The 12,451-nt window shown below is 48.3% G+C and overlaps 1 protein-coding gene across 6 annotated transcripts in view; it reads left to right on the forward strand.

The window, feature by feature from the left end:
• sh3tc2 (SH3 domain and tetratricopeptide repeats 2) overlaps nt 1–12,451 on the forward strand; it is a 133,376-nt gene that overhangs the window by 36,522 nt on the left and 84,403 nt on the right. For all 6 annotated transcript variants that reach the window (XM_038795528.1, XM_038795526.1, XM_038795527.1 and 3 more), the window contains 3 exons: nt 103–213; nt 4,945–5,043; nt 9,314–9,441. In XM_038795528.1, the coding sequence (XP_038651456.1) occupies nt 103–213; nt 4,945–5,043; nt 9,314–9,441 (338 nt within the window). The remainder of the gene's footprint in view (nt 1–102; nt 214–4,944; nt 5,044–9,313; nt 9,442–12,451) is intronic.

The raw sequence follows: 12,451 nt of genomic DNA on the forward strand, positions 1-12,451 counted from the left end.
CAAAAGTCACACACATGATTTGTGTTCAACTCTTCAATGGACTGCAGTATTTAGTCTCATTATAAATACTCTTTAATTCTGACTCATTTTATCTCCTTACAGGGAAACAATCCCCTTTTGTATCTCTTAACTCTTCGGGTTACTGGTCCGATCTGCAGCGACGGTCTATTGAATCAGATGCAGAATCTACACATGGAGATAAAATGGCAATAGGTAATTATAAATTGGAAAACCTGTGTAAAAATTCAATTTCCTGGATGCATTTCTACCCTTCTAAATATCATAATAAATATATAAATTAATTTTGAAACATTGGTTACAGCAGTTTTCATTGGTAACCCAATATCTTTTGAACATCCTTGAAAATTCTTTTCACCAAAGGAGATTGTGTTTATTTGCAAAGGCAGAAGTCAGTGCACCACACAGAGTAGCCTTGGAAATGCAATAGTATAAAATGAAACTGCTCACATCATTTGAGTTTAAAACATAGTTAAACTAAATTCCTGATCTAATTACATAGTTTTGCATTCTGACCACTGCTTGCTTTGCTATTAAGTCCTAATATCTAGGACTTGCAAATTATGAACAAGCTCACTAAATATTATTCTCAAGATTTAAAATCTTTGAATAATGATGGCCTAATTCCACTGCCTTTTTCTTCCTTTCAAAAACCACACATGGGTCTAGTGGAATGGATGCAAAGTTCACTCCACTGGACGCAATGTGAATTTGCTCCCGATTACAGCTTCAGGTTATTAGTCGAGGCCAAATGCATCCAAGCACAGGCCTACCCTTTGATAGTACTTTGCACCGAAAAGCTGGTGGGGATGTGCAGCCACTGTAAGAAAACTTGAGCAGTGATGCATCATGGCTGTCTGGTTTGTCAGCTGGGTGGCCTCTCGATTTTACCTTTTTGTGAAGGCAACTTGAAGGGATAAAGAGAGGTAAATTCATACCTTGTTTGGACACAACCTTTGTTTCTTTATTGCCATTCCCTTTGGCTGTTACATCTCAAAATCTTTTGTTATTTAATCGTCCCTGGCTCCCACTCTATCGCAGACGTCTTGTGTTCCTTCTGCTCCATCCCCACTTCCACTGGCTTAAAAACATCATATTTCTGTCTTTCTTCTGTTCTGACGGAAGGGCATCGACCTGAAACGTTCATTCCATTTCCCTCCACAGGTGCTGCCTGACCTGCTGAGTTTGTCCAGGTTTTTGTTTGTTCTTTTAGGTTTCCAGCATCTGCTAAAATTTCTAGCCCCCTCGCCGTGTGTTTCTTGGTGGTGCGCTGTTGCCTTGTGGTGGAATTCTATACCCCTGCCACTTGTCAATCGGGTTTCCCATTGAAGCTACCTCATGCCTCCAGGAAACCCCCGGCAGGGGTGCGCTACAGGTGGGAACTACCACAAAATCCCGGCCTTAATTTCTTTGGTTCTTCAATATTTGCTGTCTTCTCCACTCATATATCATCTGACTGGGGATTACTTTGTTAGTATGCCCTTGGGAAAACTCCAGGGCCTAGAACTCAACTCTTCTTCTTGCTCCTCTGGTATTGGGGCAGGAAAATGAGGTGGAAAGTCTGTTTATACACCCTGCTACCTCATTGCATACACCACTTGCAGGTGTAAGCAATCCAAACAAATATGCCATTCGTAACAAGCGAGTCCACGGCATCACAGAAGTCAAGAAATATGTCCATCTGACTTTTAGGTCGCGTTTTCCCTTGCTTCATAAATGGGACCTAAGCATTTCTCAGGCAGGCTGGAATGGAAAACTCAACCCTTATGGGTGGGATTCTCTGGCCTCCCATGTACCTGGGGCTGGATTCTCCGCCCTGCCGCATCGCGTTTCTGCCTTGACCCGCTGGCGGCATTCTCCGTTACGCCAGCCGGTCAATGGAGTTTCCCATTGTGGGGCAGCCCCATGCTATCGGGAAACTCCTGGGCGCCGGCAAATCGGAGAATCCCGCCGGCGGAGAATCCCGCCCCTGGCTGCGGGATTCTCTGCTCCCACCACTATCAATAGAAATTTCCATTGAAGCCACTCTACATCGCTTGGAAACCCATGGGTGGAGGTCCGCTGCCAGCGGGACCAGAGAATCCCGCCGTCAGTGTATGGCTGGAGATAGTAAGTAATATGATATTAGAATAAATGAAGATACTTACCATTCAAATCTGAATGGAGATCATGGGCGGGATTCTCCCCTACACGGCGTTACGGGGGGTCCCGGCGTAGGGGAGTGGCGCCAACCACTCCGGGGTCGGGCCTCCCCAAAGGTGGGGAATTCTCCGCATCTTTGGGGGCCAGCCCCGCGCCGGAGCGGTTGGCACCAGAAGACTGGCGCAAAAAACTGGCGCCAGCGGCCTTTCAGGCCCGCCGCCCGGCAGCGGGGCTGGCTGAAATGCTTTCGCCGGTCGGCGCATGCGCCGGCGGTGACGCCAGCGGCCAGCTGCCACCGACGTCAACACCGGCGCATGCGCGATGTGGGTTTCTCTTCCGCTTCGGGGAAGAAAGAGTGCACCCAGGGCACTGGCCCGGAGTCTGAGCGGGGGGCCCCGATCGCGGGCCTGGCCACCGTGGGGGCACCCCCCCGGGGTCCGATCGCCCCGCGCCCCCCCCCCAGGGCCCCGGGGGACTGGTCGCGCCGCCGATCCCGCCGCCACCAGAGGTGGTTCAAACCTCGGTGGCGGGAGAGGCCTCCCAGCGGTGGGATTTCGGCCCATCCGGGCCAGAGAATCGCCGCAGGGGCCTCGCCGATCGGAGTGGCGTGATTCCTGCCACCGCCACTTCCCGGGTGACGGAGAATCTCTGCCACGGCGGGGGCAGGATTTTCGGTGGCCCCAGGTGATTCTCCGACCCTGCTGGGGGTCGGAGAATTTCGCCCCTCCTTTTTAAGCCATTAGAATATAGAACATACAGTGCAGAACGAGGCCACCCGGCCCATCGAGTCTGCACCGACCCACTCAAGCCCTCACCTCCACCCTATTCCCGCAACCCAATAACCCCTCCTAACCTCTTTAGTCACTAAGGGCAATTTATCATGGCTAATCCACCTAACCTGCACGTCTTTGGACTGTGGGACAAAACCGGAGCACCCGGAGGAAACCCACGCAGACATGGGGAGAATGTGCAGACTCCGCATAGACAGTGACCAAAGCCGGGAATCGAACCTGGGACCCTGGCGCTATCCAATTGTGCTAGCTGTCACTGATTGTCAGGACTTTTTGGTCCCACCAGCAGCAGGTATCATTAAGGAAGGGATGGGAAAATCCCACCCAAAGTTACATGTTTTGCCACATTTGTGATATATAATGCTTTATTTTGTTAATATGCAGTCCAGAAGATTGTGATGACCAGTTTTCCCAGTGCAGTTCTGATGGAGTGTCCGTCAGAGAAGGTGTTAAACAAAGGCTCCATTTTCCTGCTTGGGTGGATGGTAAATAATCCCATGGCACTATTTGGAAGAAGAGCAGGGGAAATATCACCAGTGTACTGGCCTGTATTTATCCCTCAATCAACATCACAAAAAAACAGATTATCTGGTTATTATCAGATTGGTGTTTGTTGGAGCTTGGTTTGCACAAATTGCTTACCTTGGGCAGAATTCTCCACTCCCAGGAAAAATTGGGAAGGCCGTCGTGAACTCGGTTGAGTTTCACGACGGCCTCGGAGGCCGCTCCTCTCACCGTATTCACCCCCACCCAGGGGGGCTAGGAGCGGCGCTCCGTTATTCTCGGCGGCCGGGCCTTCGTCAAGCCGGCGTGCCGAGAATGACGCGGCCGGCGCGCCTAAGTGACGTCAGCCGCGCATGCGCAGGTTGGCCCGGCTCCAACCCGCGCATGCGCGGCTGACGTCACAATGGCTGACGGCTCAAACCCGCGCATGCGCGGTGGCCGTCTTCTCCTCCGCTGCCCCGCAAGACGTGGCGGCTTCATCTTGCGGGGCGTCGGAGGGGAAGAGTGCGTCGCTTTGAGACACCGGCCCGACGATCGGTGGGCACCGATCACGGGCCAGTCCCGTCCCGAGCACGGCCGTGGTGCTCACTCCCCTCTCTGCTCCCCACAAGCTTCAAACGGGCCTTTGGCGTCCATGTTCATGACGGCAGCGACCAGGTGTGGTTTCCGCCGTCGTGAAACGGTCGCGAACGGCAGGCCGCTCGGCCCATCCGGGTCGGAGAATCGCCGCTCGCCGTGAAAACGGCAAGCGGCGATTCTTCCGAGCGGGGGGTGAGAGAATCGCGGGGGGCACCAGGGGGGTGTGAAATGAGTCGCCTGGCCCTCCCGCGATTCTCTCACCCGACGTGGGGAGCGGAGAATCGCGCCCCTTGTTTCCTAACATTTCAAAAGTACCTAATTTCTTGTAAAGCGCCTCAAGACATGAAAACACAGAAACGAGTAGGAGGAGGCTATTCGGCACTTAGAGCCTGTTATGCCATTCATTATGATCATGGCTGAGCATCCAACTCCATAGGCTGATCCCGCCTCCCCCCATATCGTTTGATCCCTTTCACCACAAGTGCGGTATCTAACTCTTTCTTGAAAACATACAATGCTTTTGCCTCTACTGCTTTCTGTGGTAGAAAATTTCATAGGCTCACCACTTGCTGGGTGAAGAAATTTCTTCTCATCTCAGTCCTAAATGGTTTATCCCGTATGCACAGATTGTAACCCTTGGTTGTAGACTCCACCGTCATCGGGAACATCCTTCCCGCATCTACCCTGTCTAATACTGGTGATTGTGACAAGTGCTATACAAATGCAAGCCTTTTTATTTCCTCCAGGAGACATTTTATTCAGCCCACAAAATATTTTATGGATGGAAAGGTCAATGAAAAATGTAACAGTTAAACATTGCATTAAAACCTCAGGCTCAGAATGTATCTATATATTTAGGATATGCAATGAACGATAAAGCAATATATGTTAATGCTGAGAACTATTTTAGGTAAATGGGAGCATCAGACTGAATCGCAGTCATTGGACCTGAACACAGACTGTGAAGAACATTCTCTGGGATCAACTGTGGAACTAGAATTTCCCAAAGGTACTATAAGCTACACTAAACAGACGCTCATACAACACAGCTCAATGTGTTTCACTGACAGTGTCTCCAATATTATTGTAGAATGTTACCACCCAGAGAGACTTGGCAATAAAGCAAAGGAGGCTCAGTGCAGCTGAGCAAAACACTTAATTACACACAATATCCTTCTGGAAACACCATTACAGACAGCAAAAGTCATAAAGCAGGTTTCAATAGAGAAGACCTTCAGGCAGTTACGAAAGCAGTAGAAATTGGGGGAATGACTCATTCCATCTGACCATCGAGTAAGTGTAAGCCAGTTACTACGTTGCAGCACTCTTGGTATTCATAACTGACATTGATTATGCTGGGCAGCACTTATGGCTGCCCCTAAAAGTTTCCACATGTTTCATTACAGTTAAGTGCTTCTGCATGAGTTCTTAGCCACTCGTGCATGTTCCACTGATTAATTGAATCAAAGCTAATCTGTACAGGAAATGTATTTCACCACCTTGACCGTCCTTTCTTGCTTTCACCTAACATATATCTGCCAATCGCACTTAAGAAAATGTTAATTGGCCCAGCATCCACTGTTCATTGTGCGAATTCATGTTGTGTTAAAACACAGCATTTAAAAATAACTCAATCGTCAAATATTTCCATGTAAAGAAAATACTCAAAATACCAAAATATGACAGCAGAGAGTACTGTTCAAATGTTGGAAGTTTAAAGAGCAAATTGTTTGTGAAAGCCAAATGGCCACTTTTATGGGCAGAATTTTCCAAATAGATGGAAAAGCATCAGGTTCAATCAGAAAACTGGTGTGTTTCTCCCCCCCCCCCCCAAAAAGGTAGGTTTCCAGACAATATCTTACCACACTTTGCCATGTTTATGAAGAGGACATGTTTTGCGCCATTATTGGGAAGGAAGGGGCCCAATCACGCCAGCAAGCCTGGTTTCACAGAGATCTCAAAATGAAATTAAAGACCCTCTTCTCCTACTCCCTTCCCCCATAGACATTAGGAACCCCTGCACCCTCCCCCATTGATGGCATGCTTCATCCCTGAATATCGATCGCCTGCATCTGGGCCTTATCAATAGGCCGCCTTTCACACCCCTCCCCCTTCAGGACCCATCTCTGGCATTGCCCCGGCAGCTTGGCAGTATCAACCTGACAGTGGTAACATAGTAGTGCGAGGTTGTCGGGGACCCACCTATAGGCGAGTAGGGGTTTTGGAGGTCTGAGGGTTGTGTCAGGGAGGTTGATAGATCGGAGCGCCATTTAAACATGGCATCCTGATCTCCTCCTGCACTGAGGAGTCCTGGCAAGTGGAGCTCCTCAGTGCAGGAAACGGGACAAAGTGCAGCCTTGGTAGAACGTTCCCTGCTGAGGCCCGTTAAATAGCGTGGTCTTTCTTGGCTCTGCGAGAACACCCAACTAAATGAGCTCGACATGTGACTCTGTTGCAATTTGGTTAGCTCCCGCCCTAAGTGTAGGCTGGACAGCGGAGGATCTCCCCAAGGCCCAGAAAATTGAGTAAGTGAGGATGAACATAGAACATAGAACATAGAACATAGAACGATACAGCGCAGTACAGGCCCTTCGGCCCTCGATGTTGCACCGACATGGAAAAAATCTAAAGGCCATCTAACCTACACTATGCCCTTATCATCCATATGCTTATCCAATAAATTTTTAAATGCCCTCAATGTTGGCATGTTCACTACTGTTGCAGGTAGGGCATTCCACGGCCTCACCACTCTTTGCGTAAAAAACCCACCTCTGACCTCTGTCCTATATCTATTACCCCTCAATTTAAGGCTATGTCCCCTCGTGCTAGCCATCTCCATCCGCGGGAGAAGGCTGTCGCTGTCCACCCTATCTAACCCTCTGATCATTTTGTATGCCTCTATTAAGTCGCCTCTTAACCTTCTTCTCTCTAACGAAAACAACCTCAAGTCCATCAGCCTTTCCTCATAAGATTTTCCCTCCATACCAGGCAACATCCTGGTAAATCTCCTCTGCACCCGTTCCAAAGCTTCCACGTCCTTCCTATAATGAGGCGACCAGAACTGTACGCAATACTCCAAATGCGGCCGTACTAGAGTTTTGTACAACTGCAACATGACCTCATGGCTCCGGAACTCAATCCCTCTACCAATAAAGGCCAACACACCATAGGCCTTCTTCACAACCCTATCAACCTGGGTGGCAACTTTCAGGGATCTATGTACATGGACACCGAGATCCCTCTGCTCATCCACACTACCAAGAATTTTACCATTAGCCAAATATTCCGCATTTCTGTTATTCTTTCCAAAGTGAATCACCTCACACTTCTCCACATTAAACTCCATTTGCCACCTCTCAGCCCAGCTCTGCAGCTTATCTATGTCCCTCTGTAACCTGCAACATCCTTCCGCACTGTCTACAACTCCACCGACTTTAGTGTCGTCTGCAAATTTACTCACCCATCCTTCTGCGCCCTCCTCTAGGTCATTTATAAAAATGACAAACAGCAACGGCCCCAGAACAGATCCTTGTGATCCTTGAACACCGGTGTGGATCTCACCGAAAGAGCCGGCGGAAAACACCTGCCTGAAATGACACTTGGAAATCTTTCCGTGAACTCACGACCAATATCTGAAAATCAATTAAACCTATATTGTTCAAGCTACCCAGTTGCAGACAGGCCTAAAAATAAATAGAGGGCGCTTTTTTACAGCCATGCTGCTCCCGAAAAGCATCTTGCCGTGGTGCAGCATGCGTGATAGAAGTCAGGAGACCACACTCCCGGGATCCACCCGGATGTTGCGATGTAAATCCCGCCCAATGTGGGTGGGATAATTTTAAAAATCAAATCTGCATATTAAGCTCTTCCCGAGGTGTCCGAGGCTTTGGGATCAATCCCTTCACCTCGGAGATCTCGGGCAATGATCTTTTGGTTCTGGTCTCCACAAATGGGGACCAGACAGAACGGTACTTGTGGGGTTCTCCCGTGGGAGCAGAGGCCCCAGGTGCATGGACTTTGGGCAGGATGATGCTCTGGCACTGGTGCCACCTGGGCACCCTGGCAGTGCCACCTGTGTGCCATCCTGGCACTGCCAAGGTGCCAAGCTGGCATTTTTTTGCACGGTGATGATCATGCCAGGAGTGCCCTGCATGGATGTTGGGGCTGTAGGGAGGGGGGGGGGGGGGGGGGGGGGGGGGGGACCGGGGTCTTTCCCATAGTGCGTTGGTGCTTATGGGTGGGGTCAGGGGTCACTTTGTGGGCCTCGGAGTTTGGGACACCAATTTGAAATAGCAGCTTGATCTCACGCTACACTGAGGAGTTTCAGTGAGCAGAGCTCCTTTGTGCACAAAACGGGGCTATATGTGGTCCTGGTGGCACATTCTCCATTGAGGCCCCTATTGCGATTACCATTATATAGTGTGTTTCTCGACGCTGCGAGTGCTGGGAAACACATGGCTAAACATGCTCCCTATGGGACTTTGTTCTCATTTAGTTAAATCCCACCCACAATTTCATTACAAGCAGTATCGCCAACATCATCATACATAGACAAAGAGAGTAAAGAATAAGAGGAGCTTTATAGAAATAATACACATGCAGTACAGTATGTCATTCATCAGCCATAGTCTGTACAGCAATACTCAAGCAATTTCTTTAAGCAATTGCATTCCAGCCTTTTTCTCTTTCGCTCAGGCCAACCGGCTCAATTATGAATACATAATAAGGCTAATCTCCGTGTTAAGTATAGTTTGATTCAGCTCAGTGTGATTTTAATTGGTTGGTGGGAATTTGATCAGCGTTTAATACTTTCTGTTAATTTCCTCCCTAAATGTTGAGCAGCTTCTTTCTTTGTAATAATTCAATAAGTTAATTTCTCTGCAACCTGCATGTTCAGGGGTCTCCAATCAGCACCAGTGAATCATGAGCAATTTAGTGCCACTTTCACTTCCATTTGGTGTAAGCTGCTTGCTCGGCTGCCCAAACTGGAAAAGAAAATTACAGACTAAAATAAACATTTGAAAAAATCATTTTGCGATGTGATTGTCTGTACCTGAATTGCCCTTGAGAAGGTAATGCTGAGCTGGCTTCTTGCATTACTGCAGTCCAATTAAAGTGAATTATTTAAATGAAAGAGCAAAAATTAGTTGCATAGATCCAAAATATTTAAAATATTCATGTTTGTTTTGTTAAAATTGATATACTTCAGCAGTGTAACTTGTAGAGCAGTATGGGGAAAAACATAATACACTGATTGATCTGCGTTTCTTCATTTTCAGGTGTGACATTATCATATTGTGTTACCAGACAAAAGTCTGGAATTCTTGATCATAGTCTTCAGGAGATTGCAAGAAAGAAGTTCTGCATTCTAGAGGGTGAAAACAAAGACATTGTAGCGCTGTTTAATGTAAGCCACTATCCTGTATGTGTAACTTATTTGAATTTTTCTCACCAAGCTTTTGCCTCTCTTACACCAACAAAATGGCACTAACAAAATACAAGGATACCCTTATCTCTGACTGTGACCATGCCAGATGATCCCTCCTTAATCTTTCTCCAGTTTTCAGCATGGTCAATCCCAGAACCTCCTCCAGTGTTCCTTCTCTGTTAGCCTGCTCTGAGGCATTGCTCTTACTATTTAATCGTAGCTCGAGTGTCTTCAGCGATGACTTATCTTGACATAGTACACCATCTTGAATTCCTGAAGCTTCCGTATTTGGCCCTCCCCCATACTTCATCTACATAATGCCCCTTGGTGAACTCAGTCACAGACATGGGGTGGCACGGTGACATAGTGGTTAGCAGTGCTGCCTCACAGAGCCAGGGACACGGGTTTGATTACGACCTTGGGTGACTGTGGATTTTGTACGAGCTCCCTGTGTCTGCGTGGGTTTTCTCCGGGTTCTCTGCTTTCCTCCCAAAGTCCAAAGACGTGCAGGTTAGGTGGATGGCCATGCTAAAATTGACCCCACTTGTCCAAAGATTTGCAGGTTAGGTGGAATTATAGTGATAGGGTGGGGGAGTGAGCCTAGATAGGATGCTCTTTCAGAGGGTTAATGGACCAAATGGATTTTAACACCTCCCAATACATACTGAAATATCACATTATGCAACCTCTCCCTTCTGTTTGTGTTGCTGCACACCAGTGTTGGTTGAGTCATAAGTCCCTTCAGCAAATTATTGGCAAGATTGAAGCCATCAACAGTAGTCTCCTTCCTAGTTTCTGTGGCATGTTGCCAACTCTATCTCCTTTCAAACCACTGCCTCAGTTTGACCCAGGTTATTCAAAGCCTTGTCATTCCACATGAACATGTACTGATCTTCCAACTCCACAATCCTCAGTATTATAAAGAGCACCCAATTCCAGGTTTGTAACATCATCCACGTCAACCCTAACTTCAGCTCATTTGTGTTGAGACATGCATCCAAACCTTCTTCACCTCTAGACCTAATTGCTGTATTGTGCTCCCAGTTAATTTCACACCCTTCAACCTTCCTAAATTTCAGCTCAAGGAAAACTCTGCCCCTAACATATTCCATATCAATCCTCTTTGCCCATCACCACTGGCCTCGCTGCCCAATATTTTATTTTATTCTTTAACACTATTTGGGTGTCACTGGTTGATGTGTTGGGCTGGCTGGGTCGATGTGGACTGCACTTGATGCAGTGTAGCGAGAGACAGACTTCAAACACTTGATGAGATGCAAGACGATTTTATTTAACATCTAAACTATAAATACATACTCAACTGTGGGTTGACACTATGCTGAATGAATGGAGACCTCTCACTAGCCTGACCAGACTTACGAGCTACTGCATGGTGTTCGCACTGGCTAGCTCACGAGCTCTGACTGTCTCAGACGCTTGGTCCCGAGAGAGAGGGGGAAAACTGGTACCCTCTGACTTTATAGTGGTCGTGTCCTGTCTGGTGATTGGCTGCTCTGTTCTGTGTGCTTACTGGTCATCCTGTGTGTCAATCACTGCCTGTCTGCACTCCATTATATACATAGATGTATATTATGACATCTCCCCCCCCCCCCTTTTTTTAAGTGTTTGTGTTCAGATAATAAATAGTAAGGTGCGTGTGTACGTGTATATGTGCGTGACTATATACAGAATGTGTTAAAATGATCTTATATACATAGGTAGGTGTCGCTAGTGCAGATATAGGGCAGATGAAACGGTAGAAAAAATATTTACAGAGGTCAAAACGATGAGGTAACAAAATAGTGTAAAAGTTCAGTCTATAAGTTTAGTCTTTGTGGAGGGCGATGAATTCTGGTTGACCGCCTCAAGGGTGGATCAGGGGCCGCCTGCACTTGGATAGGCGGGACTGCCGCCAATGCGGTGGTTGCAGAGGTCGGCAGGATTGTTGGTAGATCGGTGGCTTCATGGTAGGACACATCCGGAGGAAGCATTGTGGGAGGTGGGACATCACGGTTGGGTGGCGGGCGTGGAACTCTGCGCAGCGCCCATCTGTTGCATCGTAGGAAGGAGCCATCATCCATGCGGATGAGGTATGATCTCGGGGCCACTTGCTTGACCACCACAGCTGTGGCGTACCAGCCACCGTCAGGAAGCTGCACATGAACACGATCATTTGGGACCAGCTCGGGGAGATCCGTGGCATTAGCGTTGTATGCTGATTTCTGTTGGGCCCGAGATTGCTGCATCTTCTGTATGACCATGAAGTGGTCAAGGTCTGGAACATGGATGGCTGGAACCATGGTTCGCAGAGTGCGATTCATGAGCATCTGCGCAGGAGACAACCCAGTGGGACAGCAGGGTTGCTCTGTATGCCAGCAGCGCCAGGTTGAAGTCGGAGCCTGAGTCTGCAGCCTTGAATAGTAATCTCTTGACGATATGGACCCCTTTCTCAGCCTTCCCGTTTGACTTCAGGTAGTGGGGGCTGGAGGTGACGTGACAAAAGTTGTATAGCCGGGCAAACTCAGACCACTCCTGGCTGTAAAAACAGGGACCGTTGACACTCATCACTGTGAACGGTATCCCATGCCTGGCGAACGTTTCTTTGGATGCTTTAATCACCGCCTTCGATGTGAGGTCGGACAGTTTCACTACTTCGGGGTAATTGGAGAAGTAGTCGACCAGGAGGACATAGTCACGCCCCTTGGCGTGGAACAGGTCGACATTGACTTTGGACCTTGGGGAGGTCACTATCTCATGTTGCTGCAGAGTTTCTTTAGGTTGAGCTGGCTGAAACATTTGACATGTAGGGCAGTTGAGGACTGTGTTGGCAAGGTCCTGGCTGATGCCGGCCAGTATACTGCCTCCCGAGCTCTGCGGCGTCATTTCTCGACCCCCAGGTGACCCTCATGGATTTGGCCGAGCACCATAGCTCGCATGCTCTGCAGAATCACGATTCTATCAAGCTTCATAAGGATGCCGTCCACCACCG

The sequence above is a fragment of the Scyliorhinus canicula genome, chromosome 4 (genome assembly GCF_902713615.1).
Source record: "Scyliorhinus canicula chromosome 4, sScyCan1.1, whole genome shotgun sequence".
NCBI lineage: Eukaryota > Metazoa > Chordata > Chondrichthyes > Carcharhiniformes > Scyliorhinidae > Scyliorhinus > Scyliorhinus canicula.